This window comes from Ursus americanus, chromosome 3 (genome assembly GCF_024610735.1).
Source record: "Ursus americanus isolate L20-20 chromosome 3, mUrsAme1.1.p, whole genome shotgun sequence".
Classification (NCBI taxonomy): Eukaryota; Metazoa; Chordata; class Mammalia; order Carnivora; family Ursidae; genus Ursus; species Ursus americanus.
This window is the reverse complement of record NC_142129.1, coordinates 14118200-14144584: the sequence shown is the minus strand read 5'-3', so window position 1 is coordinate 14144584 and position 26385 is coordinate 14118200. Positions and strand designations below refer to the sequence as shown.

General features: G+C 45.5%; 1 protein-coding gene across 1 annotated transcript in view; it reads right to left on the bottom strand.

The window, feature by feature from the left end:
• Positions 1-216: 216 nt before the first annotated feature.
• The window catches only part of PARP12 (poly(ADP-ribose) polymerase family member 12), a 36948-nt gene continuing 10779 nt past the window's right edge, over positions 217-26385 (bottom strand). Inside the window, exons 5-12 of the mRNA XM_045792525.2 lie at positions 22166-22289; positions 17603-17798; positions 13824-13965; positions 10980-11076; positions 5496-5571; positions 3594-3724; positions 2593-2744; positions 217-1363 (exon numbers count right to left, since the gene is read on the bottom strand). Of these exons, the coding sequence (XP_045648481.1) occupies positions 1038-1363; positions 2593-2744; positions 3594-3724; positions 5496-5571; positions 10980-11076; positions 13824-13965; positions 17603-17798; positions 22166-22289 (1244 nt within the window). The 3' untranslated portion in view covers positions 217-1037. The remainder of the gene's footprint in view (positions 1364-2592; positions 2745-3593; positions 3725-5495; positions 5572-10979; positions 11077-13823; positions 13966-17602; positions 17799-22165; positions 22290-26385) is intronic.

Here is a 26385-nt window from a genome sequence, read left to right as displayed (position 1 = left end):
GGCCCTATAGTTAGGGCCCCTCTTAGGGTTGTGGAAAAAGCCCCAGCAAGTGAGAGGCCCTGAACCTACAGGTTCATCAGCGTCAGGGTAAGTCCACACACAGCCCCCAAGGCCAGGAATGGGGCCTCTGTTATATCCCAACACCCAGAAAAGTGCCTGTACCCAGCAGGTGCTCGATAAATAGACGCTGAAGAATGAGCTTTGGTTGCCGCCCACTTCAGATAAATATTCTTTTATTTCCATACTCCATTGCGACATTTGCAGCACAGGTATTCTAATCTCACAGGAACAGAAAACCCACATTCGGAGGGTGTCCAGTGTGCTCAGATGTGGGAATGGGCCTTCGTGGGCGGAGCCCGGGGATCCTTGGGGACAGCCACTCATCCCTGTCACCTTCCACTGAGTGATGCGGACCCCGCCAGGACAAAGGGAAACTGACAGGGCCCCAGTGATGCCACACAGTAGTGACTTGCTCTAACACCATGGTAGATGGGCCAAGTCCAAGGCCAGAAGCCCAGGAGAAGAGGAGGTGCCCAATTAGAGCCAGAGAAACAGACAGGGACTGCCTCCCATACTGACGGCTACTGTGTCGTTTTGACAAAAAATTATACAAGATGCCACTGAGACCCTGAAAAACCAAAGGACTCACTGCAGAGAGAGAAATGTAAATTTAAAATCAATCCATAAAATAGTATCTAGAAACTGTGACTGGTGCCAATCAGCCGCAAAGTCAACAAAGAGTGTAAATAATAAAACTTCCAACGGACTAGTAAAAGGCAGAACAGGGCCACCCATAATCACTTCTGGTTAGTCTACTAACGATCCCAAAAGTGGCTTAAAACCGAAAACCATTATCAGTTAGAGATTAAGACTGTAACTTCATCAGGAAGTCGTTATATGAACAGTTCATTAAAAGTTTTTGTTAAAACAAAACAAAACAAAACAAAAAAAACAAAAATCAAAAAATAAAAAACTCTTTCCATATAGCTACTCCAAGGAAGACACGCCTGAAAGGCATTGAAAGCACCGTCGCAGGCTCACTGCCGGCCGCCAAAGAAAGATGCCAAGGAGAAGAGCGTGGAGGCCCCTGCTGTGGGCTTGGTGGAGCTGGTATACTGGATGACATATTCTGGGTAGACCTGGTGCTTCTCGAAGACCACGAAGATGGAGGGGTCGGACATGCTGTTCACGCAGCTGTCGTAGAAGACGCTGCCAAGGCCCTCCTTGGCCGGAGGGCGGACGAAGGAGGCGTTGCCTCGGATGAACTCCCCCACCAGCACCCGGGCCAGGAACATCGTGTGGGACTTGGTGTCAGATTTGCAGTAGTGGTGGGAATACGCGGCGTCTCGGGCAAAGTAGCTCCCTGCAAGGACACACATGAGCTCAGCTGGGTGCCGGGAGTGGGGGGCAGCCCGCAGCTTGGAAGGGGAGGCTCGGGTGTCCTGTCAATCCGGCGATGCCCCTGCCTCCCTGTCCTCCCTCTTCTCCCATTTCTCCAGCCTCTTCCCTCATGAAGGGCATCAGAGGTGTCACCAAACTCTGAGACAGAAAACTCAAGTTCTGACTCAGTCCCTCAAATCCTAAAGGTCCCCTGGGCACATCACTACCTAGCCCCCAAACCTCAGCTTCCTTCGTAAATGGGGCTGTCATGCCAGCCTCATAGGGTTGGTGCAGGAAGGGAGCAAGATCCCAAACACAGAGCACTGTAGCCACCAGGAGCCCAGCATAGAGAATTCGGAAGCTCGCCAAATGGGACCTGTACCGGAGGCTGCCACACACACATTCGGAAATACGACCCACCGCTGGCTTCCATCCAGCCTGCCCCCACAGCTGTTGCCACACCTGATTAAGGCTGATTGATGGACAAGTGATGGAGTTGGAAGAGGGGCTGCTGACTACAGCATCACATCGTATGACAGGTTTCAACTTAGCAACCACGTCATGGTTACAGCAAAGAATGTCCTTGTTCTTGGGAGGCATTCAAGGGGGAAAGCGCATGACACATGCCACCTACTTGCAAATGGGTCTGAAGAAATAAAGCCAATGCGGCAAAAGGTTAAAGCTGATGAATCGAGGTAAAATTTATGCAGGAGTTTTTAAATTATTCTTGAGACTTCCTTGTGAGCTTGAAATTATTTCCAAATAAAGCTTAAAAATAACACAGGAAAACAGCTAACCCCCATTCCAGCTGGAATAACATGTACACAAGCATAGCTGAAGTGTTCAGATCCCCATTCTAATGATCATGCAGACACAGTCCGAGGCTGGACTTGGGGTTGGAAAGGCACCCGTTCTCCTCCCCCCAGCTCATGCTCACCATCTCCAGGCCTCCACTCTTCAGGGACACAAAGCCCAGCTTGAGCAGGGCTGCTCCTGCTGGAACCTTGGGTGAGGCTCCTGGCTGCACACAGAGGAGAATAAGGGTGCCACCAGCTGGGCACCACCCCCCCAGAGGGCCAGGGGTCCATAACGCACTGAGTGTGACCCAGCTCATCAACCTCTACCAGTTTGCCCCACGCCCTCTATCAATTTGCTTTAAAAGGGCTTCCCAGGTCCTGGGCCGAAAGCCAGCGGGGCCACCTTTGCCCTTACCCTTGCCGTAGGAAGTACCATGAAGACCACAGACCCGCCAGTCAAAGTTCTGCTGGCAGATGGCATCAACGAAATTTGCACTGGTGCCATGGAACAGCTGCCTCTCATCGACCACCTTCCCTCCGTTTCTCTTCTGCATCTGCCCCTTTTGCCTAGAATCATGGGACAGGAGGCAGAGGGTGCTTGTTGCCAAATATAGGCCACTTGACCCAAGAAAACACATTTTATTAGAAGCATCATGAGTCCAGGCCCGTAAGACCAGGGGGAACAGTGGAACCCGGGTGAAAGGCACAAGGGAAGCCTTTGCCTCCACAGCTCAAGTCCTCTTCAGCTTCTTGAACTCCCAAAGCAGACCAGACCCAGTTCTTCCTCATCACCTTGCTAACCCCTGGAGCTTAGAGCTAGGGAAGCTGGAAGCTAGGAGGACGCTGGTCAGTGGGGGGCCATCCCTTCCCCCTAAGTTACCCTGATTTCATCACTGGTCCCAGAGTACAGATGACACTGCTCTAACTCCCTCTCTGGGGACAGGTCGGCAGGACCCCAGGCCCACCTTGGTGACCTGCTGCAGATCTCCTCCCTACAAGGACAAGTCGCTGAGTACCCAAGAATATGCTCGTCCTCAGACACAAAAGTGAGGCTGGGCTCCCCGGCTGTCAGGACAACAGCTCTACACTCCTCTGGGCGTGACTGGCTTACACGGACCAGTCCCGCTGCTCTTCAGGCAAAGAGGCAGAAGGCACCAGCACAAGTGCTGGCTCTGTCACTAGTAGGGCAGCTTGAGTCCCTCGGCTCTGAGAGACATGCCAATACTAAGCTATAAAGATGGAGAGATGAGGAGGAAAGCAGGGACACAGCTCCTGGTGCCACCAGCACCAGGCAAGCAGTGGCTGCCATCTCAGATTGTCCCTGAAACCCAGGACACATTTGGCAAGCAGCTAGCCTCCCGCGTATGTACTGGAGGGGACAGTCAGAAGCCCAGCAAGAGCGGGCCCCTCACGTACCACTGGTAGACTTCCCAGAGGGCCAGATTCTGGACTCGCTCAATCTTCTGAACAAAGTAGAAAGGCAGAGTGCGGTTAAAGAGGTTCCAGACCTTTTGATACTCGTCTGATGTAGAACTGAGGGTAATCTTCTGCAGGGAGCAAATATTTTTTCTCTGTTATCCTCAAAGTGTAAAATATAGATCAGTCCCTTCCCAAGGCTGCTCATAAAATGCTAGAACTGCAAGCGAGCCCAGACAGTGATCACCACTCTCCCTTCACCCAGAGGTGTAGTCCCTCCAGCCGTGGGGTGTATGCAGTTTGTGGTCACTTCCCCTTTGTTCACTCTGAAACCCTCCTAAAGGACAGGCACATGATGCTCCCATAAGCACCACTCCGGGTATCCCCAGGACATCCTCGCTCCTGCTCTGTACCCACACAGGGCAGACTACACAGTCTACAGGACTAGAGTTGGTGTCGATAAATGTGGCGCGCACACTTTTGGTGGAGGGGGGGCCAACCCGGTTAAGGCAGGTTCAGGCTCACGGGCAGCAGTGCGCAGGAGCACTCCACACTGCAAAGGGAGAGGTCAGGCTGGCAGCCCGGCGCACATCAACTCAGGAGCGCAAGGAGACTTGCAGGGATGGTGCCTGGCAGCAGCGTCCTCCCAGCCCAGCCCACCTCTCCCTTACCGTGCTCTGGGAAATAGCACCCCTTAGGGGCCAGGAGGGGCCCTGACCAAGGGCCGCTGACATTCGCACAGTGACAATCCACAAATTCCTGCACTTGCAGCCTGCACCTAACCAGCTGCCCTGTTCCCTGCTCCATGAGGCTTGGCCTGGTGACAGCCCGTTAGGGGATCCCTAGGAAATCCCGCTGTACCATGGCTTTCCCCTACCCTGAGTGCAGTCTGAATGCCCACGGGTCTCCTGCAACTGAAGCTGTGACTCTGGTTTCCTTGCTCCCATCCCATGGGAGGACACCAAACTCCTCTCCCTCAAGTAGGGAACCAGCCTGCCCCTCCAGACCAGACTGTCAAGGGCTCCCATACCTGTCATGACCTCCAGCTCAGCCCCCAAACCAAGTGTTCCACATCACGGCCCTGACCTCCCTCCTGCTCCCCAGTGTCTATGCACGCCCTCCATCCTGACCTGGGCTCCTTCCCTATGCAGTTTCCATCGACCTGTATGTTCTTCTCCTACTTCTGCCTGTACAATGATGACCCAGTGAAGCCTTTCTTGTTCCCCCTTAATATGGTCACCTCGTCCTGTGACGCTGAGTACTGCTGTTCAAACTCACCCAGCCCTTCACACGTGTGTCTGGGCTGCTGGGGTGTGTGTACAACTCGATGAGAGGAGTCCTCTCAGGGCAGACAGACACAGAGCCCGTTTGCACAGTGCTTGGCAGGACACCAGGATCAGAGGGCAGTCTGAGGGCCCCACATACATGAGGCAGTAGTGGACAATGGCCTGAATACTCTACAGAACTCAGTGTGGCTCCTGTCAGCTGGCAGGTCTAAAATGAGCCATTTGATCTGGTGTTCCTGTCTTCTAGTATCTGGCACCTTCCAATAGCAACTCCCTTCTACATGTCTCTCATCATATGCAAATCCTCCCCTGGTTTTGTTTTCTTTTCTTGCTTAGTAAAACTAGTACTAATTGGCTAAGCAGCTGTTAAGCTCCTATTTCTGCCCTTTCCAGAAATTTCCAGATCATCATCCCTCATCCACAATACATCCTCTCCCCTTGGGGCCACAACCATCTTCCTGGTGGTCATCCTACCCTAAGATCCCCAACACCTGAAAATGAAACCCCACACAGCTCCCCCAGCCTGGCCTCACAGCTTCCTCAGCAGTGGCATCTGCTCACTCACTATGTCTAAGAACACCCTCCTCCATGGTCCAAGGCAGCGCGAGTCCCATACCTTAAAGCCAGGGTCTGGCAGGGCCGAGGGGTCCCAATGGTCTGGGATGCTCTTTGGGCCTTGAAACTTGACACCGCTACAAAATATAAACAAAAATACTGAGGTACTTTGTTCTTAGACTCAAGCAGATCCACCGTCGGCGGCCTCCGCTAGCTGGTACCACCGGTCTGGGGTCTCTGCACACCATTTTGTAAAAGCAGGTAGAAGGTGAGGAAGCACCTAAACTCACTATCCACCATGTAGGAGCACATCTCTCTTTGCCCACACGGCCAAACCCCAAACGATCAGGCACAAGGGACCCATCTCTCACCCGTATCTCAACTCTTACATGGAAGGCACAGAGTATCTGATAAAAGAAGCACAAACTTTCATCCCCAATTTAAAAATTCAAAGAGCTCTTTTTTCAAGCGGCCTCAATGAGGTGTGATTGGCATACAAAAACATTTTTTAAAAAACAGAAAATTTACGTCACAACTCATTTGGCAGGAGCGCCTGGGGGCTCAGTCAGTTGAGCATCCAACTTGATTTCGGCTCAGGTCATGATCTCAGGGTCATGAGATTGAGCCCCGTGTCAGGCTCCACGCTCAGCAGGGAATCTGCCTGGGATTCTCTCTCTCCCTCTCCCTCTCCCCCAAGTGCTCTTGCTCACGTTCTCTCTCAAATAAATAAATAAATAAATCTTTAAAAAATACTCATCTGACAGTAGAAATTTGACTGGAACTGCTAAGAGGCTATTTGTGGTCTGTATATATCCTACTTAAAAGGACTATGCTTATTTCATACTGCTGAAATATTAGCAAGTTTAATTACAGATTTTAGATAATACGAGCACCATATAATCTTTCCAAAAAATAAAAATAAAGAAAGACTGAGTTCTAAAAGACACATGACCCAACAGGTCTACGAACAGGGACTGTGTCACTACAATTCCAAATCCTTTTGACTCCATTTCAGAAAGCTCTGTTCTTCCTACAATAGATCTACCTTCTGTTTCCACTGGCATGAGACATGTACCTTCATCCCAAGCCTCAAAGAACTCCCTCAAATAACTCTCCTGGGAAAAGAGCACAGTTTAAAAATAACTAACCAAGGTCCCACAAGCAAGAATCAGCCAGAAACAGACCATGGAGACTGAAGATGCTGAAATTATGAGGCAAGATTATAAGATTATAACACAACAATTATTCTTTCTGTGTTTAAAGAGATAAAAGACAAACTTTTAAAATATATGCAAGGAACTGAACTATAAAAAGATGTGGAGGGTCTGAAAAAGAACCAGAAAGAACTTCTAGCAGTGAAAGAGACACTCCTAGATAGCTGAAGTTCCAAGGATAGGCTTGCGAGCAGGGGAGACCACCTGAGGAGAGAAGGAGTGAGCTGAACGAGATGGGAAGGGCTGTTGTTCAGAACGGGGCACCAGCAATGAGGAGATGGGAGATGCGGGAGAAAAGCTGGGACATGGAGAAGAGAGAGAGAGAAAAGGCCTGGATCTGGTCAGAACTAACCAAAGCTCTGAAAAGAGAGGAAAGGAAAAGCTTAAGCCTATTTTAAGGAGAACAAAGGAGACTCACTGACACAAAGGTCTAAGAAGCCCCAAGAATCTCCAACAGGATAAATAAAAGTACATGCCCAGCCACACCAGGGTGGGAGTGCATAACAGCAAGACCAACACAATCTGAAAAGCAGCCAGAGGAAGACAAGGGTGAGTCTGGAAAAGGAGCTCCAGTTAGACTGACAGCTGATTTTGCAAAAGCAGCAATGGAAACCAGGGGACAGTGGAATGACCTCTTCAAGGTTCCAGGAGAAAATAACCACACCCCAAAATGCTATAGCCAGTGAAAATATCTTTCAAGATTGGGGGCAAAATAAAGATGTACTCAGGCAAACAAAAACACGGTTTTCCAACAGACCTTCATCTAAGAAAATCTGAAAGGACAAAGCAGTAAAATGTGAGTGAATCTAATGAAACATTCATTGTATAAAGTAACAGTACCTCATGAAGTTAAAAAAACAAGAGGAAATTAATGGAATAAGGTATTATGAAAGCTCTTACACTAGTTGACAGGAGGACAAAGATACTGACCAACTCATACCTAAGAACACGTTATAATTTCTAGTATATATACTTCAGTGTATAACTTCCAAACTAGAAGGGGAAAAAATGAAATGACCAAAAATATCCATAAGGCGGCAAGAAAAGAAAAAATAGGACTCAATCGCATGAATAAAACATTTTTATGGAGGATATAAGGACAGGAAGAAACTAAACCAGAAAGCTGATGTGTAAATGCCATTTCAAACTTCACATCAAACTCTGGTATTCTAACTTTGGAATGTGGAGATCAAATTCCGTGACCCAAAGTGACCCACTCTAGGAGTCCCAGTTGGCCACAGAGGCCCGAGCAGACTTGCTTGCTAGAGTTACAACAGCTGGCTGCTGTCACTTGGGTTCGCAGGAAGAGCCACAAACTTCACTGCATCGACACTGTGTGACTCTCAGGTTATGCAATGGGGAGATCCTAAATCAGTCATATCTTAGTCTGAATTTGAACAAAATGATCACTTTTATTTCTGATGTGTGGGGTCTGCGGCCCCCTGAAGACTGTTACAATGGTAACAAAAGACATCCAGTCTCAGAAAGGAGACAGATTTTTCCAAACTGTTATCTAAGGTAGGCTCTGAGTAGGGAAAAAATTAAAAATAACTTCCAGAAGTAGAAGCAGCCACAATTAACTAAACTCTAAATCCAGAAACAATACACAGGAGAGATGGATACATTTCACTAAAAAATAAACCCTTCTGCGTGGGTAAAACACTCTATAAACAAAGCTGGCAACTGCAAAATCAAGAGAAAAGGTTTGTGATTTGTATAAGAAACTGAGTGCTGATCTCCCCAGAAGAGAAAAGGCTCTTAACATATAAAAAAAATACCAAAAGGCTGACAGACAATTGAACAAAAAGACAAACTGTCCATAGAAAAAGAAAGGCAAATGGCCATTACATTCAGGAAAAAAACATTAAACTTCACTCATAAGAGAAAGCAAATCAAAATACCCGATAACACCCTTTGTCACCCATGAGAATAGCAAAAGTCCAAGAGCTTGATGACTCACTTGTTTCCAAGTCCAAGGCAAACAGGTACCTCAAGCATCTTGAGGAGAAATGCATAGTGGTTCAACCCCGTTAAGAAGAATTTGCATTTACCTTCTAGAACTTTAACCTCCCTGAATATGAAACAGCATGTACACCAGATCATCCACTGTGGCGTTACCCTTGTGACAACAGAAGATCTAGAACAATGCAAAACATCCCTCCAAAGGGGACAGATTAAATAAACTAGGATATGTACAGGTGATGGAGAGCCATGCAGACAGATTTCAGAAGACTTCAGTGTCCTGAAAGGGAGTAATTATTTTTAAGTGGAAAAGAAAAGGTACAGAAGAGTACATACAGAATGCCACCTTTAGTGCAAGAAAAGGGAAATCAGAAAATACTTTTATGTATGTGCATTTGCTCATTTTTGCAAAAAGAAAGATCATAAAGATAAATCAGAAATACATGCAAACAGCTACTTATCATGGAAACACTGGAGACAACAGGAAGGAAGATAACAGACTGCTGAGTATACCCTTTCCTCCGACTGATAATACCTTTTCCCTCTAGTTTGTATCGAACTCTTTAAATGACCATGAGCCACAAATACAACCACTAAAGTCCGTCTGTGAGACCCCAGAAGAACCAGCAGAGAAACTACTGGTTCTCTGTGAAACAGAAACAAGCCCGATTTCTCTGGCTAAAGGAAGGTGTTGCTGGCTGAGGACAGCAGTGGCTCAAGTCCCAGCTTAGGATGTGACACACCCAACTGTAGGTGCTGTGGTACCTGCTGCCATCCAGGCCACTCTCCCCCCCACTCCCAGTATGTGGCCATGTGGATTGGAGAGAAAGGACCCTTCTCCCAGCTCCAATCCCGGGACATCTGCACCAGCCTAAAACTACTGGTTCAGAGGGGGTCCGAGCAGAGCCAAGCTCATAAATATGCCCTATCGGCTGCAGGAGGGTCCTGAGGCTAAATGCTTACGAGGCCAGGGGCTCCCCTAGTGGCTTCTGGTGGTCACAAGGGAAACCGGCCCTAAGGATGAAGCTGGCCTTTTAGTGCCTGTAGCATCCGTTTTGGGGTTTTTGGTATCCCATGATATTCAAGTACTGAAATACATGGGGTTTTTATTGGTATATAATTCCACTATTTTTCTATTACTTCAACAGTTCCAAACACTCAGGTCTATGATTCAACTATTCAACTGAAACTACAAACTGATAAGCCGGCTTCGAGCCTAGACTGGCTTGCAGATCACCACAAGCAGCCTCGTAATTGTGTATCACAATCTTCTACCCACAAAGATGATGCTCTGGCTCCAAGCCTTTCCCGGCTCGTGGCACGTGGATGCCAGCGAACTGCTACAGGTGACTCGGCATCGGAACTCACATTCCTACGTGATGCAGCTGGAGAGCAAAGAGCAACATGTGCTGTTAGAAGCCAAGACCGCAGCTCACTACCGATAACAAAATCTGACTCTAAAACAGACAGAAAAACCCAAAGAGCTACTGAAAAGATCCCTTCCAAATTATAAAACAAAAGATACAATCACTTGAAGATGGAAACAGAAAATATGAAGAGTGAGATTATTACTGTTTCCTAACCATTCTCTAAGTTAGTCTAAAGTCAGAAGTTTTTTGGTTTCTGGAAAAATCTGCACAAGCATAACTTTATGAATCAGTACCACCACTTGCAAAATTACATTTAAAATATCTCATTATACGGGCGCGCCTGGCTGGCTCAGTCAGTTATGCATCCCACTCTTGATTTCAGCTCAGGTCATGATCTCAGGGTCGTAGGATCGAGCCCTAAATCGGGCTCCATGCTGGGCGTGGAGTCTACTTGAGATTCCCTCTGCCCCTACCTCCTCCCACACACACACAATCTAATAAATAAATCTTTTTTTAAAAAATCTGATTATATGATTTTTTTCCCAGTGTCTTAGGGTTTTTTTTCCCCTTTATTTCATGTTGCATTTGGTTTGGCACTTTAATGCTTTATTAATTAAAAATTAATTAGTCTACACCACAATTAGAACAATACTCTGACATCTATCTCTCTATAAACCTGCATTATATTTACCATCTTACAATCTATGCTAATACCTCTCTCTCTGAAATGTGCTAAGTGTACCCTGATTTTCCAGTTTCATGAATTCTCAGACTTTTTCTGGAACAATGGTATTAACATTAGCACTACCGTATTAAGTGAAGAAAGTACAAAGGTACTGGGTAGAGGGCGGGGCTGGGCACTTGGAGACAGAGCGCTGGCACATTCAGTGACACAAGCCAACAAACCCTCTTACTGCGTTAGCCGCTCTGCGGAGGCTTTCTGTACGTGCAGCGAAGCACTCCTCCCCCCCCCCCTTCCCCCGTACACACGCCACCTACCAGGCTTGCTTCACCTTCACCTCCTGCGGGGACACGTATCTGGGTCTCCGGGAAACCTTTCTGACTGTGCCATAGACCAGGTTTTTCTGAACAAATACTGGGAAAAAAAAAAAAAGAAACACCAAATGCATATACACACACAGGAAGGCAATGTTTTATAAACACAAACTAAATGGGTTGGAAAACTAATCCAAATGTGTAAAGCCTACAATCAGTCTGTTAAAAAAAATAAGGCAATTTTCACATTTCAAATATTCATAAAGAAAATAGGTATCCTTAGGAGACTGGGTTTAATGAACACATGAATGATGAGTAATTGACGTATCAATTATACATGAGTACTTTTAAATTGTTCCTTCCAATCTTGTTTAAACTATTATTTTGCTTAGCAGTTTTTCCCAACTTGGATATAAAAAGAGCTTCAGCCCAGCCTGAGACCAAATTACCACATCTTGAGACAGGGCGATTTAGAGTTAATATAATAATTTTACTCTTATGACTTTTTTTTTACTAAACCGCCTCCACACCAGTATTTCTCACCCTTTTTAAACCTGTTCCATCTTTAATAAACAAAATTCTTGCCCCATGCCCACCCCCAAGATTCTCAGGTTCATCCTGAAGGTTGAGGAGGCACTGACCCCCGAGGTGGAAAATCACAAATACCTATGAGCGCGATTAGGGATCCCTAGCCACCAGGAAAAAACCCTGTCACGTCTTACTTTCTGCACTTAGAGTATAAAACCAGTTTTTTTAATTTAAAAAACATTTTAATATTAATTTGTAGGTGCCTGTAACTTACGTTACTGCATTTGCACACATACACTGTGTGATCACCGAGGTGTGTGTCCCTCATGCTGTAGCCCAGATGGTCACCAAGACTGTAACTCCCAGGGGTCCCCCACATTCTAATCAGGAGCCCATACACCAGACACTGCTACCACAAGCCCTACTGTTGCCCACCACTCAACTCCCATCAATAATTAGCACACTTACATGGGGGTTTTTTGGCCTGTTGACTGACATCATGATAAATCTCAAATGGGCTTTCACTGGTGAAACTACTCAAGACACGCAGACTGGCTAAATATGTGAGACCCCACTCCCTACCCTTCCGCAGACAGGAAGATTACCCTTACCAGGGAGACACTATGCTAAGTCCCTAAACAAGCTTGACCTTGGGGATTCTGTCCATCTGATGTCAGCTAACAGATGTTGGGGTTCTGCCTCTGGAATCTTGGCATTGGCAGTGACCTTGAGAAATGCTCGTGACAAGAGTCCCTAAAATGACAGTGCCGAGTCTTCCTCAATCCTACAGAACCAATCATTTGACCTGTTGTGTTTCTTAACTGTACTTGTTTCCTAATAATATTTAGTTCATAAATGTGTCCGGCAGATTTGGCTCTGAGACTTGCTTTCATTACACCTCGCAGTGAGACTGGAACCTAACTCACCTCAAACTATTTCTGTAGCTGCTGGGATCCACCACCAACAAAAAGAATTGTGCCTACCCACGTGAGCCTGGGTCAGTGTGGGGTGCACACACTTTTTCTTGCAGCTTGCAGAAAACTGCATGCATGTGCTCTTTCCCACCCTTATCCTGAGTCTCTGTTACGTTCCCTGGGGGGTGCAGTGTAGGTTGAGAATGATAAAGGCTGCATCTGACATTTCTGGTTTCATATTTTGCAGATACTTGAAAGGAGTATTTCAAACAGTTGCCAGCAGCAGTCAGATGGGCACTAGCTGTACAGACTTGATCCTCGTGTAGCTCGCTGTCCCCTTCGTGCGTTTATCTATCAGACTGTGGACTGCAAATCACCTGACCTCCGCTGGTGTTCTCCAGCAGATGCTGCAGGCGGGTGAGCAGTTCTCCCTGCAGAGCAGAGGGCACAGGGAGGGGGCAGCGATTCTACCTTCAGCAAGATGATCAGCACTACAAAACCACAGCAGGCAGGTCAAGTGGTTTTAGGGTAATTCACCGCATGCACTTTGCTGCCCTCCACACAGACAGAAGGTCCACAAAAATAGAGAAAACAGCAAATCATATTTAAAGGAAGGCCCAGTGAATTCCCTCAAAAGGTCCTGAACATTCAGAAGGATTCAGAGTTTAAAAGGTAAGGCAACACTGAGTTAAACAGAGCTGAACTGATAAATCCATGAGGAAATGTCTTAAAAGAAGCCACAGAAAACACTAAAACTTAAAAAAAAAAAAAAATCCTCCAAAATCAGTTACTAGATGAACTGGCCAAAGGGTATTGGGCCTGTTTCTGTCTGTCTGCAAAGGCAACCAGGACAAGTCACTTAAAGCTCAGTGTCAGGACACCATGGGCACAGGATAATCTGCTTCCAGCAACTTTTAATGAAACTGTGTATCTAGCACACTTCAATCTGCAGCCCACCTAAGCCGCAGGTGCCGACTGAGAGGACGACGTGGAGCCACCACCCTGGGGAGGAAGACACAGAGAAGAATGGCTAGGACACCAGTCAGGGACTGAGGTTAACCCTGGGACTAGAGGGACGCGTCCACGGCCTACAGGACCACCACCACCACACACACGCAGACCCTGCCTGTTCCTCCACACTTCGGGCTCCCATCCCCTCCTCGGGCTCCCCTCCCTTCACACCCCCTCCCCAGGCAGCTGCTCCTCCATCCCACTGGGCTGGCATCATCTGTTACAGCTCTATCTCCCTTTCCAGGTGGACAGCACTTCAGAAGCAGGGACCACCCTCTCCTTTTCTATCCTGGCCCTCAGTGTGTACACAGACCTTCTCCAGGGCAAAGGTGGAAAACGTAGAGACAACAGACGGCCAAGCCCTGCTGGGTGAGGACAGTGGGTCAGGAAGTACCTTTGAAGTCTAACTCATATTTGTGCTTTCCAGCCTGGAACTTCAGGATGGCTGCCTGGGCGTCCGAGCCTGGTGCACAGTACGCCAGGTAGGCCTTCTCCAAGTCGCTGCTGTTGACGGTGGTCATGGGGTGCTCCATGCCCTACAAGGGAAAGCCAGATACTTGGTGAAGGCTAGAACATACGATGATGAAGAAAGCTGCTGGGTGCGATCCACACCATACTGCAGACATGCCCGAGGTGGATATCTGTGTCATGGGGGAGGCAGGGGTGTGGAGAGAGAGGAGCCAGGGAGCAGGGATGTGGCAGGAGAGGGAGGCACGGAATAGAAACCAGCATGAATGCCTCCTAAAAGCTGCCCAGGAAAATAGTAAATGCAGGTCCTACTAACCAGGATAAGCGGATGGCAGGGACAGAAGACAGCGCATTCAAATTACTCGTAATGGATGACACAATCATTCGGATGAAGATGAACGCCAACACTGAATTCTCCAATCTGCCTGGAGGGATGGCCTGAGCACGGCTGCCTCTTCTCTACCCATTCTCGTACCCACCACCCTTCAGAGCTCAGTCCTCCTCTGTGTCCTTTTCCTGAGCCCGTGGAGAGTTCTTCTATTTTTGAGTTTTCCATTTTGATCCCACACCTTCCCTTCAATTACCTATAGGACATCTAAGATTGGGGGATGGACTGAGTTTTAATTCTGGCTCCTCGATAACTGTGACACGTTATTTCAACCTCTCTGAACCTCAATGATCTCAACAGAACAGCAACAGAAACAGTAACAAACTTAAATCATACCCCTACCATGATACAAGAGTGCCATCCCATCCTCAAAGGACTGGGAGAATCATTACAATAAGGCATGCAGAGCACTTAGCACAGTGCCTGAAACAAAATGCAAAGGTGCCACAGAAATATCAGGCGGGTGCTGGATATACCAGTCTGAAGTTCGAACAGGAATCTAGTCTGGAGACAGAGGTGTAGAGATCACTTAAGGTGGCCACTAACATCACAAGAATGGGGGCATGGGCTGGACCCTGAGACACCCCAACATTCATGAAGGGGAGCAGAAAGAAGCAACCCATGAAGGAGCAAGACAGCCAGGAGAGTGAGGAGGGAGTGGGCAAAGGCTGGAAATGCCACAAGATTTGGCACCTGGCCCTTGAGCCTTTGCCAGTGTCTACAGCACCGCGAGGGCTGTGCCTGGTAGGGTCCCACCTCCTGCCGGCACTCCATGCAAAGTGACTAGATGAACAAGAAATAGGAACAGAAGTCAGACCCTGGCAAGTGAAGGAATAAACGGGGGTCTTTCAAGTAGAGATGGATGGGTTGTTCAGGTACAAAAAGGTGAGGGAAATTGTAGAGATTTTAGATTAAGGCAAAGAAGATCACAGGAAAGGGGGGAAAAATGCAAAAGGTCAGTTGATATGAGAAGCCTGTTGAGAATGATCCAAAGAGGATACAGGTCAGGTCAGGCATCCTGGAGCCCAACACCACAGGGAAGTCAAGGTTAACGCAGGAAAATTCAGTGGGCCAATAACAGTAATACCTTTATACCCAAGATTAGGTTATGAATTGAATTGTGCCATGCCTGTTGCCAAAAAAGGTAAGTTGAAGTCTTAACCCTAATACCTCAAAAGTTGACCTTATTTAGAAATAAGGTCACTGCAGATGTAATTAGTTAAGATGAGATCATACTGGAGTAGGATGGGCTCCTAATCCACATAACCCATGTCCTTATAAGAGAAGGGCCACGTGCAAACAGGCACAGGGAGAAGGCCATGTGATGATGAGGCAGAGACTGGACTGAAGCACCCACAAGCCAGGGCAGCCACGAGGAGCTAGGAAGAGCCAAGTATGATTCCTAACAGGTTTCAAAGGGAACATGGCCCTGCTGACACCTCGGTTTTGATTTCCAGCATCCAGCTGTGAGACAATAAATCACTGTTATTCCAAGCCACCCAGTTTGTGGTAGCCTCAGAAAATTAATATAGGGTGGAGGCAATTTGGACCTGAAATTGGGCTGTACATCCTGAGCTCAGGCAGAAAAGAACCTAGTTTCCCTGAATCAGAAAACAATGATCCTAAACTGGCAATTAGCAGAAAACTAAGAAAGAAATCCAAATATGGGGTGACTCCAGAAGTGTGTGGGGAAAAGAAGAGCTAGAATGGACAGGCCACCCTATGAGAGGATCCAGCTGATGGTACCAAATGAGACCACACAACCAAAAGCCACCGAGTCCACACACGTGCATTGTACAATGCATCAGTGACACCTAAATACAGGTCATCCCCAGAGATTCTCACTGTTCTAAATGAGGTTATACACAGACTATACTGCAAGAAAGTAGCAGTATAGAAAAGAGAAAGGAAAAGCCCTAAGTGTGGGTTGTTTGGAGGAAAAAGGCCCCCACTTCTAACGTCGTGACAATCCAGTTTGCAAAGTCACCTAGGGAAACATACTTTTGCATAGGTTGTCCCGAGGGTCTCGTGTCATCCCACTCAGCTCCCCAAGAAAGGGGACAAATCACAGAACAAAACATAAGAGGTTGTCAGGTTTGCTAAGTGCTTCTCACCTGCCGTGCGTTCCTCCATGATGTCACTGGGGAAGCTCCACTCACAGAGCATAACCAGCTCCGCATTCTCTCCTGCTCCTGCGTGCCAGGCACAGCCTCTCCCCTCCTGCTCCTAACCAAACCAAGAGCAATGCCAGGGAGCCTCCTTGAACAAATCTACATGGCAAGGAAGGTGGAAAGAATCCCAGGATGCTCAAGAGGGAGAGATGGGTGGGAAAGAGGGTAGACGGAACACCCAACGAGGAAAGGCTGGCACTGGAGGACACGGAGGGGAAGCAGATGAGGGCTGGAGTGAGGCCCCTGCTGAGAGCGACCACGTCCAATTACCCAGAGGGCAGCAATCACTCTGTCCTTCAGCCAGCCAATGTCTACACCCTGAGGATCTGCTAGGTACAGGCACTATTCACACAGGGGCACATCAGTGGCACAAGAGAGACAAAAACTCCCTGCTCTCACACAGCTCTCATTACTGTGTTCCCAGAGAAGATGACATTCCAGGCGCAGGTAAGAACAAGAAACTCAAGCTTTAATAGAGCCTCTTACAACCTGAAGAGTATAAATGTCTATCAGACCACATATCCCAATTTTCATTTTGGAAAGCTGTCCCTACAGACGTGGTGACCTCCCTATCCTTGTACCTCTACAGGTGACCAGGGGGCTCCCTCTAATCTGATCCAGCCACGAACATCTTCAAATAATTGACAGCAGCAGTTATTAGATCCAGATTCCAAATCGATACCTGAAATAAAGCCGTTTTCTTACACTTGCCCACAGTCTGTGAAGTTGCTGCTACAGAGCAGGCAGAGAGCCACCTTCGAAAAGCCTTAGGTTTCTTGTGCAGCCACACAAACTCTCTGCACACACAGGCACTTGATCGGGGAGTTACGTGTCCGACAGGAAGAGAGGCATCTTTCTACCCCATCTAACTAAACCAATGAAGAAATGTCGTCTCACTATAATTTACAGTCATTCAGTTCTCCTGAGGCCAACAGATGCCTAAACATTCAAAGACAGAATCTCATACAAAGCAACAATTAACTAGTTTTTCCCTAATTCCCCCGAAGCAAGTGAGTCATAGGGGGATGTGGGGATCTCTGGCTCTGTCAAGGACTCTCCCAAACAACCCTCACGCTAGTGTCTGGAATGGCTCCTCCATCACGGACCCTTGGGGGAAAATACTTGCCCTCTTTCCATGACACTTACTTGTTTTCCATATTCCTGCCAAGAACCAAACTCATCAGTCCAGTACCAAACCCAGTCAGTGGTGAGGATGAAGTGTGGAGGTTTAGTAACCGAGGAGGCCGTGGAGAGGCGGCGGGCCGGGGCAGCGCCAAACATCATGGAGTCAAAGTCTAGACAATCAAAGTGAAAGTTGCTGGCCGACTCAGCACACAGGATCCTGCAAACAAACGTGAGAGGTAAACTGAAATCTCCACCAGCCAAGTGAACAATCGGGTTCCACTGAGTTCCGGGTTCTAGTGTTCCATCTAGATGACCAGCTAGTAGGTGTGAGCATAAATGTGACACATACCTTAGGGGGAAAAATAAAAGGTTACAAGTGGGAGGAGGGAAGGACAGTTGGTTCTTATAAAAAAATAATAATAAAATTAATACTCTCTGAAAATAAAATTAATCTCTATTAAGATTGATCAAGAAAAAAGAGGACAATATTAGAAATACAGAAGGTAAAAAATTAAAGATACCATAGATACTAAAAGGGATATTATAAGCAACTTTATGACAATTAGTTTGACAATAAATAAAATGAACAAACTCTTGAAAAAAATCACAAATTTACAAAAATTGACTCAAGAAAGATAGAAAACCTTTCTGATCCTCTAACAATTATAAGAAACTGGTCGGTAGTTTAAAATCTTCCCATAAATTAAACATTATGCCTAGATATTCTTATAGACACATGGTCAATCATTAGGAAGAAATAATTCTAACTTCACATAAATTCTTTAAGAGAACAGAAAAAGAAACTATCCCAATCTCATCTTTATGAAGTTAGATACTTCTTAAGATAACCAGGTCAAGATAATATGAAAAAATGATAGACCAATCTCACTCAAACATAGATGCAAAAATCTTAAGTAGTGGCCATCCAAATTCAGCAGTTTGGGTGTGTGTGTGAGAGAGACAGAGAGAGAGAGGGAGAGAGAGAGAGAGAAAGAGAATTGCACTATGACTTAAGCCTAGAAATGTGGTGGACTTATCAGAAGATTAATGTCATTAATTGCATTAGCAAATAAAGGAGAACAAAACATGGGCTCTTAATACAGAAAAAGCCCTCAATAAAATTCAATTTTTATACACAATTAAAAAAAAAACCTCCTAGCATACTAGGAATAAAATTAGGATTTGTTAGCAAAGTCAAAGGTTCCAAATACTCACTCACTCACGCTTAAGGTGAAACATTAATAATTACTCCTCTTAAAATCAAGGGAAAAAAAGAAGAAAAAATAATATTCCAGCTATCACCATTTACATTCAGCAAGGCACAGGAGGTCCTAGCCACTACGATAAGGTAATAAGGCAATAAAAAGAAGTAGAATGTGTAAGAATAAAAAAGGAAGAAATTAAAAAGCTATTTGCAGGGGTTCCTGGGTGGCTCAGTCGGTTAAGCCTCTGCCTTTGGCTCAGGTCATGATTCCAGGGTTCTGGGATCAAGGCCCGCATTGGGCTCCCTGCTCAACAGGGAGCCTGCTTCTCCCTCTCCCTCTGCCCCCCCACTTGTGCTTGCTCTCTCTCTCTCAAATAAGTCAAATCTTTTTAAAAAATGCTATCCACAGATATTAATTTCTAGACAGACATGTAGACTATACAGATACCTTTGAATTGTAGATAATTCAAATTATCAGTAGAGTCTTCTGAGTTATTTTAATAAAGTTGCAAGATACAACAGCTGACAAAAGTCAACTGCATTTCTGTGCATCAGCCGAGAGAAACATAAAATTGTTTTACTGGGGATGCAATGTACAACATGATGACTACAGTTAACAATGTTTTATGATATATTTAAAAGTTGCTAAAGAATAAATTCTAAAAGTTCTCATCATATCAAAGGGAAAAAAATTGTTTTTGTAACTGTATGACGTGAGGGAGGTTAACTAAACTTACCGTGGTGGTCATCATGCAATATATACCTCTATCAAGTCATCATGCTGCACACCTTACACTTCTACAGTGTTGTAGGTCGATTCTATCTCAACACAACTGGAAAAAAGTAATTCTCTAACAAAAGATATCTAAGACCTTAATGGGGAAATTACAGGACTACTGAAAGATATTTTAAAAGATTTAAATAAATCGGATGCGATCATATACAGGAACAAAAAATCTCGGCACCATTATGATCTCAGTTCTCCTAGGACTGACAACAGTCAATACAATTTCAATTTTCAAAAATCACAAGAGATAAACCAGTAAGATTTAGAAATTTCTAAAGAGGAGCCTAAGACCAACAGCCCAGGCAGTTCAAAGACAGACAAGATGGCCAGATGCCAACACGCACTCTAAAGCTCCACTAGGTAAGACAGTGTGGCCCAGAGACAGACAGACCAACGGAAGAGAAGAGGCCAGAAACAAGTGTATTTGCTAATTCCGCACCTGCACAGGTGGCACTGGACATACATGGAGAAGAGACAGCCTACTTAAGTGATAGCTGGCACATGAGTCTGAAATAAACTATAAACTGTGTTAACATTTTGCCAGATTTGGCTCAATTTTGGTGGGTTTAAAAATAACCGCTGGAGGGGCGCCTGGGTGGCACAGCGGTTAAGCGTCTGCCTTCGGCTCAGGGCGTGATCCTGGCGTTATGGGATCGAGCCCCACATCAGGCTCTTCCGCTATGAACCTGCTTCTTCCTCTCCCACTCCCCCTGCTTGTGTTCCCTCTCTCACTGGCTGTCTCTATCTCTGTCGGGAAAAAAAAAAAAAATCTTAAAAATAACCACAGGCAATGGATGGTGGGGATGGCCACACAGCAATACGAACTTAACGCCACAGCAGCGTACCCTTAAAGATGGTTAAGATGGCAAATTTCATGTTATGTGTGTATCACCACAATTTAAAGTTTTTTTAATTAAATATGTTCTTAAAAAGCAGTTTTGGCAAAACTGACTAATTCATCTGTGTAAGAATGAAAGAACACCCATACTTCACCACCTGCAGCAAAAGAGTAAACACAGTCCTTAAAACATCAAGACTTTTTAAAGAAAATTTAGAAAAATTTCCTTATGGTCTTGGGATAAGGAAGGATTTCTTATGACTCAAAAAGTACAAAACCATAAAGGAAAAGACGGATAAATACTTCTCTTATTAAAATATACCATAAGCTGACAGATAGAGTTTATTTTCAATGCACATTTAATATCCAGAAATTTAAAGAACTAAATAAATAACTAAACACACAACCATCCCCCTCAACAAAACACGCAAACCATAAGAGATGTTTCAGAGGAAGCAAGAATGGCCCGTAAACATGCGAAGAGACATTTTACCTCATTAGGACCCAGAGATGATGCAAGCGGAGACACCACTCTGTATCCCCAGCCTGGGAAAAGTTCAGACGGCAAACAATACAAACATTAGGGAGACAGTCACCCACAGACTGTGAATGGGGGTGGAGAGCAGCACGATCACTTCGGAAAACAATTTAGCATCACCTGGCAGAGCTGAAGATGGACCCAGCCTGCACGCCACCCCCCCCCCCCCGCAGTTTCATCCCCGAACATCTGCCCCACAGAAGCCCGAGCGCATGTGCACCGGGAGACAAGCACAACTTGGCCGAGTCTTGAGCACAGAGCGCTGAGAGAAAGGCGCCAGACATAGTGGTAGAGAGGGTAAGGCTCCATTTAGATGGGGTTCAAGAGCAGGTGAGACTAATCTGTGGTGACAGATGTTGGAACAATGCTGGCCCATGGGTGGGCACTAACGCAAAGGGGCAGGAGAGGACTTTCTGTGTTGACTAAAATGATCTCCATTTGGATAAGAGTGTCCGCTACATGAGCCCACGCATTTGTCAAGACTCAGTGAACTATACAATTACTATCTGTGCACTTCCCTGTGTGTAAATTCTGCCTCAGAAAAAGAGAGGGGGGAATATGTGAGCCAATTCATCTTCCAAAGGGGAACAATTTGTTTCACATAATTTACGAGTAGCAATTTGCGTATAATTGCACTCTAAGCACAAATGTATTTTTCCCCACTTAAAAAGTAGGCTTAAATTCTCTTCTTGACAACATATTTTAGCAAGTTCAATCCACAATATGAGGAGTATTTGAAAAGAAGCCTCCCCGGGATTTGCCAATTCACTCTGAATTGACTAAGTGAAGATAGTGGGACACACTTAGAAAAATTAAGAAGTTAAAAGCCGAACAATAAAGAGCAGTTCAGCTGCAGGACTTTACACTCAATGCTAAAAATTCACAAATGAATGCCTCTCTCTTTTCTGTAGTAATCAATGTGGATATATGTACATGATCAATCCCAGCAGCGAATGATTCAAAACTTACCTGGTACCATCATCTCCTTTCCCCACAGCTCCTCCCTAAAGGAAAGAAAGGTGCGGAAAACAGAGGCACCCAACTGCAGTAGGAACAGTTAATTTCCAATTTCCAGCCCAGAGCTTTCACCTCCAGACCAGGTTGTTTATGGGTGTGTGTGTATGTGAGAGACATCAAATCTCAACTCTGTGTCTAAACTCCGCACACTGCCCACAGAAGTCCAGGCACACAGCAGACACAAGTGACATATTTCATACCTGTCTTTTCTGGGATTGCTGTATGCCTCTTCAATAAGCTCCATTTTGTCCAAATCCTTCCACTTGCCTCTGTCCAAGAACTGCCATCGATATGGCAAATGGAAGTGAACTTTATTGCACTTATCTAAAATAAGAATATAAGGAAGTAAGACATCTTGGCAATACACAGCATGACCTAGTCCCGTGGTTCTCAACCGGTGTGGTACTGCCCACTGACCTGGGAACACTCTGGAGATCTGTGGAGGAGTCATTTTTAGTGAAGTCATACCTGAGCACCTAATATTGAAATACTGTGTGTTTTATTATACACACTTCCCTTTTATGCCTCCCCTTTTAACAGAACATTACGTCAATTTTTAAAAACATGTATGATGGTAGGTTATATCATGCACGAATTGCATCTCACCAATAAAGAAGCTGATCGTGAGAAGGCCAATCAGACTTCAGGGGGCAGTCTGATGACCCATTATTGCTCACTACACATGTAGCATGTGGACAAGGAGCGGTGACACCAAAAACGAGCCAGATTCATCTCTACTAGAAACCCATCCAAACCCTGACACATCTGACCACAGATAAGTCAGCAGCATGGCTCTAGCCCACTTTGATCTGCTGCTGCTAACATACTCACCCCCTCAAAACACCCCCACATCCCTGAAGCTGTTTATACACATTGCCTTGCCCCTGCCAAAATACACAGAATGGCCCAGCTCTACAGTTCCCAGCCAGCCGCTCCCCCTACATCTTCCCTGTGCTCCCTGGGGTCCCTGTCACTCCTAGCACATCCTGCCTGCCTCGCCTGGAATGCACCCAACACTTTCTCTAATTTTCAATATCCTATATGAGGTTCTGGTACATCCCCGGAGAGAAAAGGCAGACTGGAAAGAAAAGCAGCAGGAAGCTCTTTGCACTCTGATACAGACCTACCTCCAAGGTATATGCTATTAGGTAGAAAGATACATGACAAGGTGCAGAATGCCTCTATTTGGGTAAAAAATAGAAAAGAAAAATTAGAGATACTCTGACTGAATACATATATACACACATGTTATTCCGTGCCGAGGGGAAGTGGGTCACCAGGGACAGAGTTATGAGGAAAGATATCTGTTGTTTCTATGTCTTTGGAATTCTGAACCACAAGAATATATTCCAAAAAACTAAATGTCTAGTTAAGTGAAAAAAAAAACACAAAACAGTGTGCATACTGTACCTATGTGAGAAGGAAACCGACTGGACATATATACTTGCATGTATAAAATCTTTACGGAAGGATAGTGAAGGAACTGGTAACAATGATTTTTTTCTGGAGGGGCTCTGGGTGCTAGAAAAAAAAAGGTATGAGGAAAACATTTCTTACTGGCTGTCCTTTGTGCTTCTTTAATTCATCTTTCAAAATAATGACAATGAAGCATGGCTAATTTGACACTTAAAAAAAACTAAAATTTTCTAAAATTCTATGTAGGGGCACCTGGGTGGCTCAGTTAAGCATCTGACTCTTGATTTCAGCTCAGGTCATAATCTCACAGGGTTATAGGACTGAGCCCAGTGGGGCTCTGTGCTCAGCAGGGAGTCTGCTTGAAAGATTCTCTCCCTCTGCCCCTCCCCCCACTTTTGCACACGCGCCTTGCTCTCTAAAATAAATAAATAAATCTTTAAAAATAAATGAATAAAATAGTAATAAAATTGTATGCAGCCTTTCAGGCACATCTCAATGCCACTTCTTCCCCACAGAGTCTACAAAGTTACCTTGATGGGGAGGGACCATGGAGAAAGGTGAGCAGGCTGCCTGGGGTTGTCAAAGGCCAGGCCTACGGTCAGGCAGACGGGGCAGATAAGAACACCCAGCCAAGGAGACTCAAATAAGAGAGACCCCAAATGAGGAAATTCCCAAGTTCACCAACGCAGGGTTCAGCCACCCTGGGGACTCAGGACATTCTGACTTGTCCAGAGTTAGAACATGGACAGCTCACACCAAGCCAAGAGACCTCTTGGACTCTCTACTAGGGGTATGTATGTACAACAGAATGATAAGGAAGGGCCCAACCTGGATAGATAAGGCCACAGCTATGGTACAGAGGTCACAACCAAATAAGATTTCTTGTTCCCTCCCCAAAGGGCACTGATCAGGGAATGATCAGGGTTAATGATCAGTGTACAGTCACTGCACCTATAGACCTCAGCTCAGATGAGTCCTGGACAGCCTGAAGAAAGACTCTCCCCTTAAGAAGGCCCCCTTCAGGGAATGCACACCACCCACTGCCCTCCTGGCTGACACTTCCTTGGGAAGGACACAGGGGCCAAGGGAAGGCGCTGTGATCAAATAGCAGTCCTGGGGCCTCCAGTTCTTAATGTGAGCTTAACGTGGAGCCCGCATCACTCACAAGCCAGAAGGCGCCCAAGAAAAGAGGGTGTCATGCAGGCCACCACAGCCATGGTGGCAGGCAAGAGCAGAGACCCAGCTGATGAAGCCCTTTATCTGCCACATTTTCCCTGGTCCTCTTGTCTCCTTTCTCAATTTCCTTTCCCTCCTTCTCATGTTCCCTGCTTTGTTGTGGCATTCTGGAGTCTAAGCTTTCTGGAAGGTGAGTTGCAAAAACCAAATTAATTTGGGAAACAAAGTACCACATCCACATCCCCTTTCTCCTACATCACTTGAAATGACAGACTGGAGAGAAGAAAAATCCAAAAATGCTTAAATACAATAAATAGTGCCATCAAAAGACCAGAATTATTGAAGAATTCCTAAAATATGAAGCACACAGAATCAAACTGACAGAGTTAAAGAGAGAAAAACACATGTAAAATATGCAGAAGAGAGCTGCTATGAAGTGGGAAGTATGGGGGGGGCGGTTCTTAACAAATTCAGAGTTATATGTAACGAAAAGTAAGAAAGACACCTGGCCTGTCACAATGAGAATAATTGGGACCCACCCACTAGAGCAGGCACTCCCTCCATGGCCTGCTTGTGCCCAGCAACCTTGTTCTTTGCCCCAAGGAACATGTGAGTGTGGATAGAAGTGCTGGAGGGAGAGAGAAGCCATCAAAGCCCCCACCCCACTCCAAGGATAAATGCCAGCAGCCCACCAAGCAAAACATGCTGCCTCTTCCCCACTAAGCCTGCCTGGATCAGAATCCGCATCACCAGGAGACCCCAGAATTCTCAAGGAGACAACCAAAAGTCACCCAACACGTGAGGAAAAAATAACACGGATGGGACGCTAACTCACACAGAAGAATCAATACCTAAGGAATAATTACTAGAGTAAACAGATCAAGAGTAACAGCTAGACCTAAACATAAAAGTGAAACCTATAAAAGTTCTAGGAAAAAACCAAACAAACATAGAGCCGTTTTCAGGGGCTTGGAACAGGGAAAGTTTTTAGAACACAAGAAACTGTAAAAGAAAAAGATTCTAAAATGGTCATCAGGGTTGTAACTTTCATTCTTCAAAAGACACCGTAAAGAAAATGAACATGAAAGACACAGACAGGGAGAATATATTTTCAATACCTCTGACAATGACTTGTATAAACAACACTCAAAACCCTCACAGCAATGAGAGATCAAACAATCCAAATAGAAAATGGCTAAAACAGTCACAAAACACCACATATTGTATGATTCCATTTACATGAAACACCAAGCAAATTCACAGAGACAGGATGGAATCCTGTAGTTGCCAGGAGCTGGGGGGCAGGGAGAATGGGCAGAGGTTGTTAATGGGCATAGCATCTCTTTGGGGCTGATGAGATGTTCTGATATTGACTTGATGATAGCTGCACAATTCTGTAACTATGATAAAAACAATTAAATGGGTGAATTGTATGGTATGTGAATTATACTTACTACCACAATCAAGCAATCATATAAAAAAATTAGTAAAAAATTCAAACAGATACAGAAGATATACAAATGGCTGGTAAGTACATGAAAGTAAATACTAAATATCATTATCATCAGGGAAATGTAAATTAAAACCATAATGAGATATCGGTACCCATTAATTACAATAGCTAAAGTTTAAAAGACTGACAATACCAAGTGTTAACAAGAACACAGAGCAACCAACTCTCCTACATTGCTGGTGGGAAGGTATACCCACTTTGGAAGATGGTGGTGGTTTCTTATAAAGTTAAACACATACTTACATGTTCCAGTAATTCCACATCTAGGCCTTTACTCAAGAGAAGTGGAAACAGATATCCGCATGAAAACTTGTA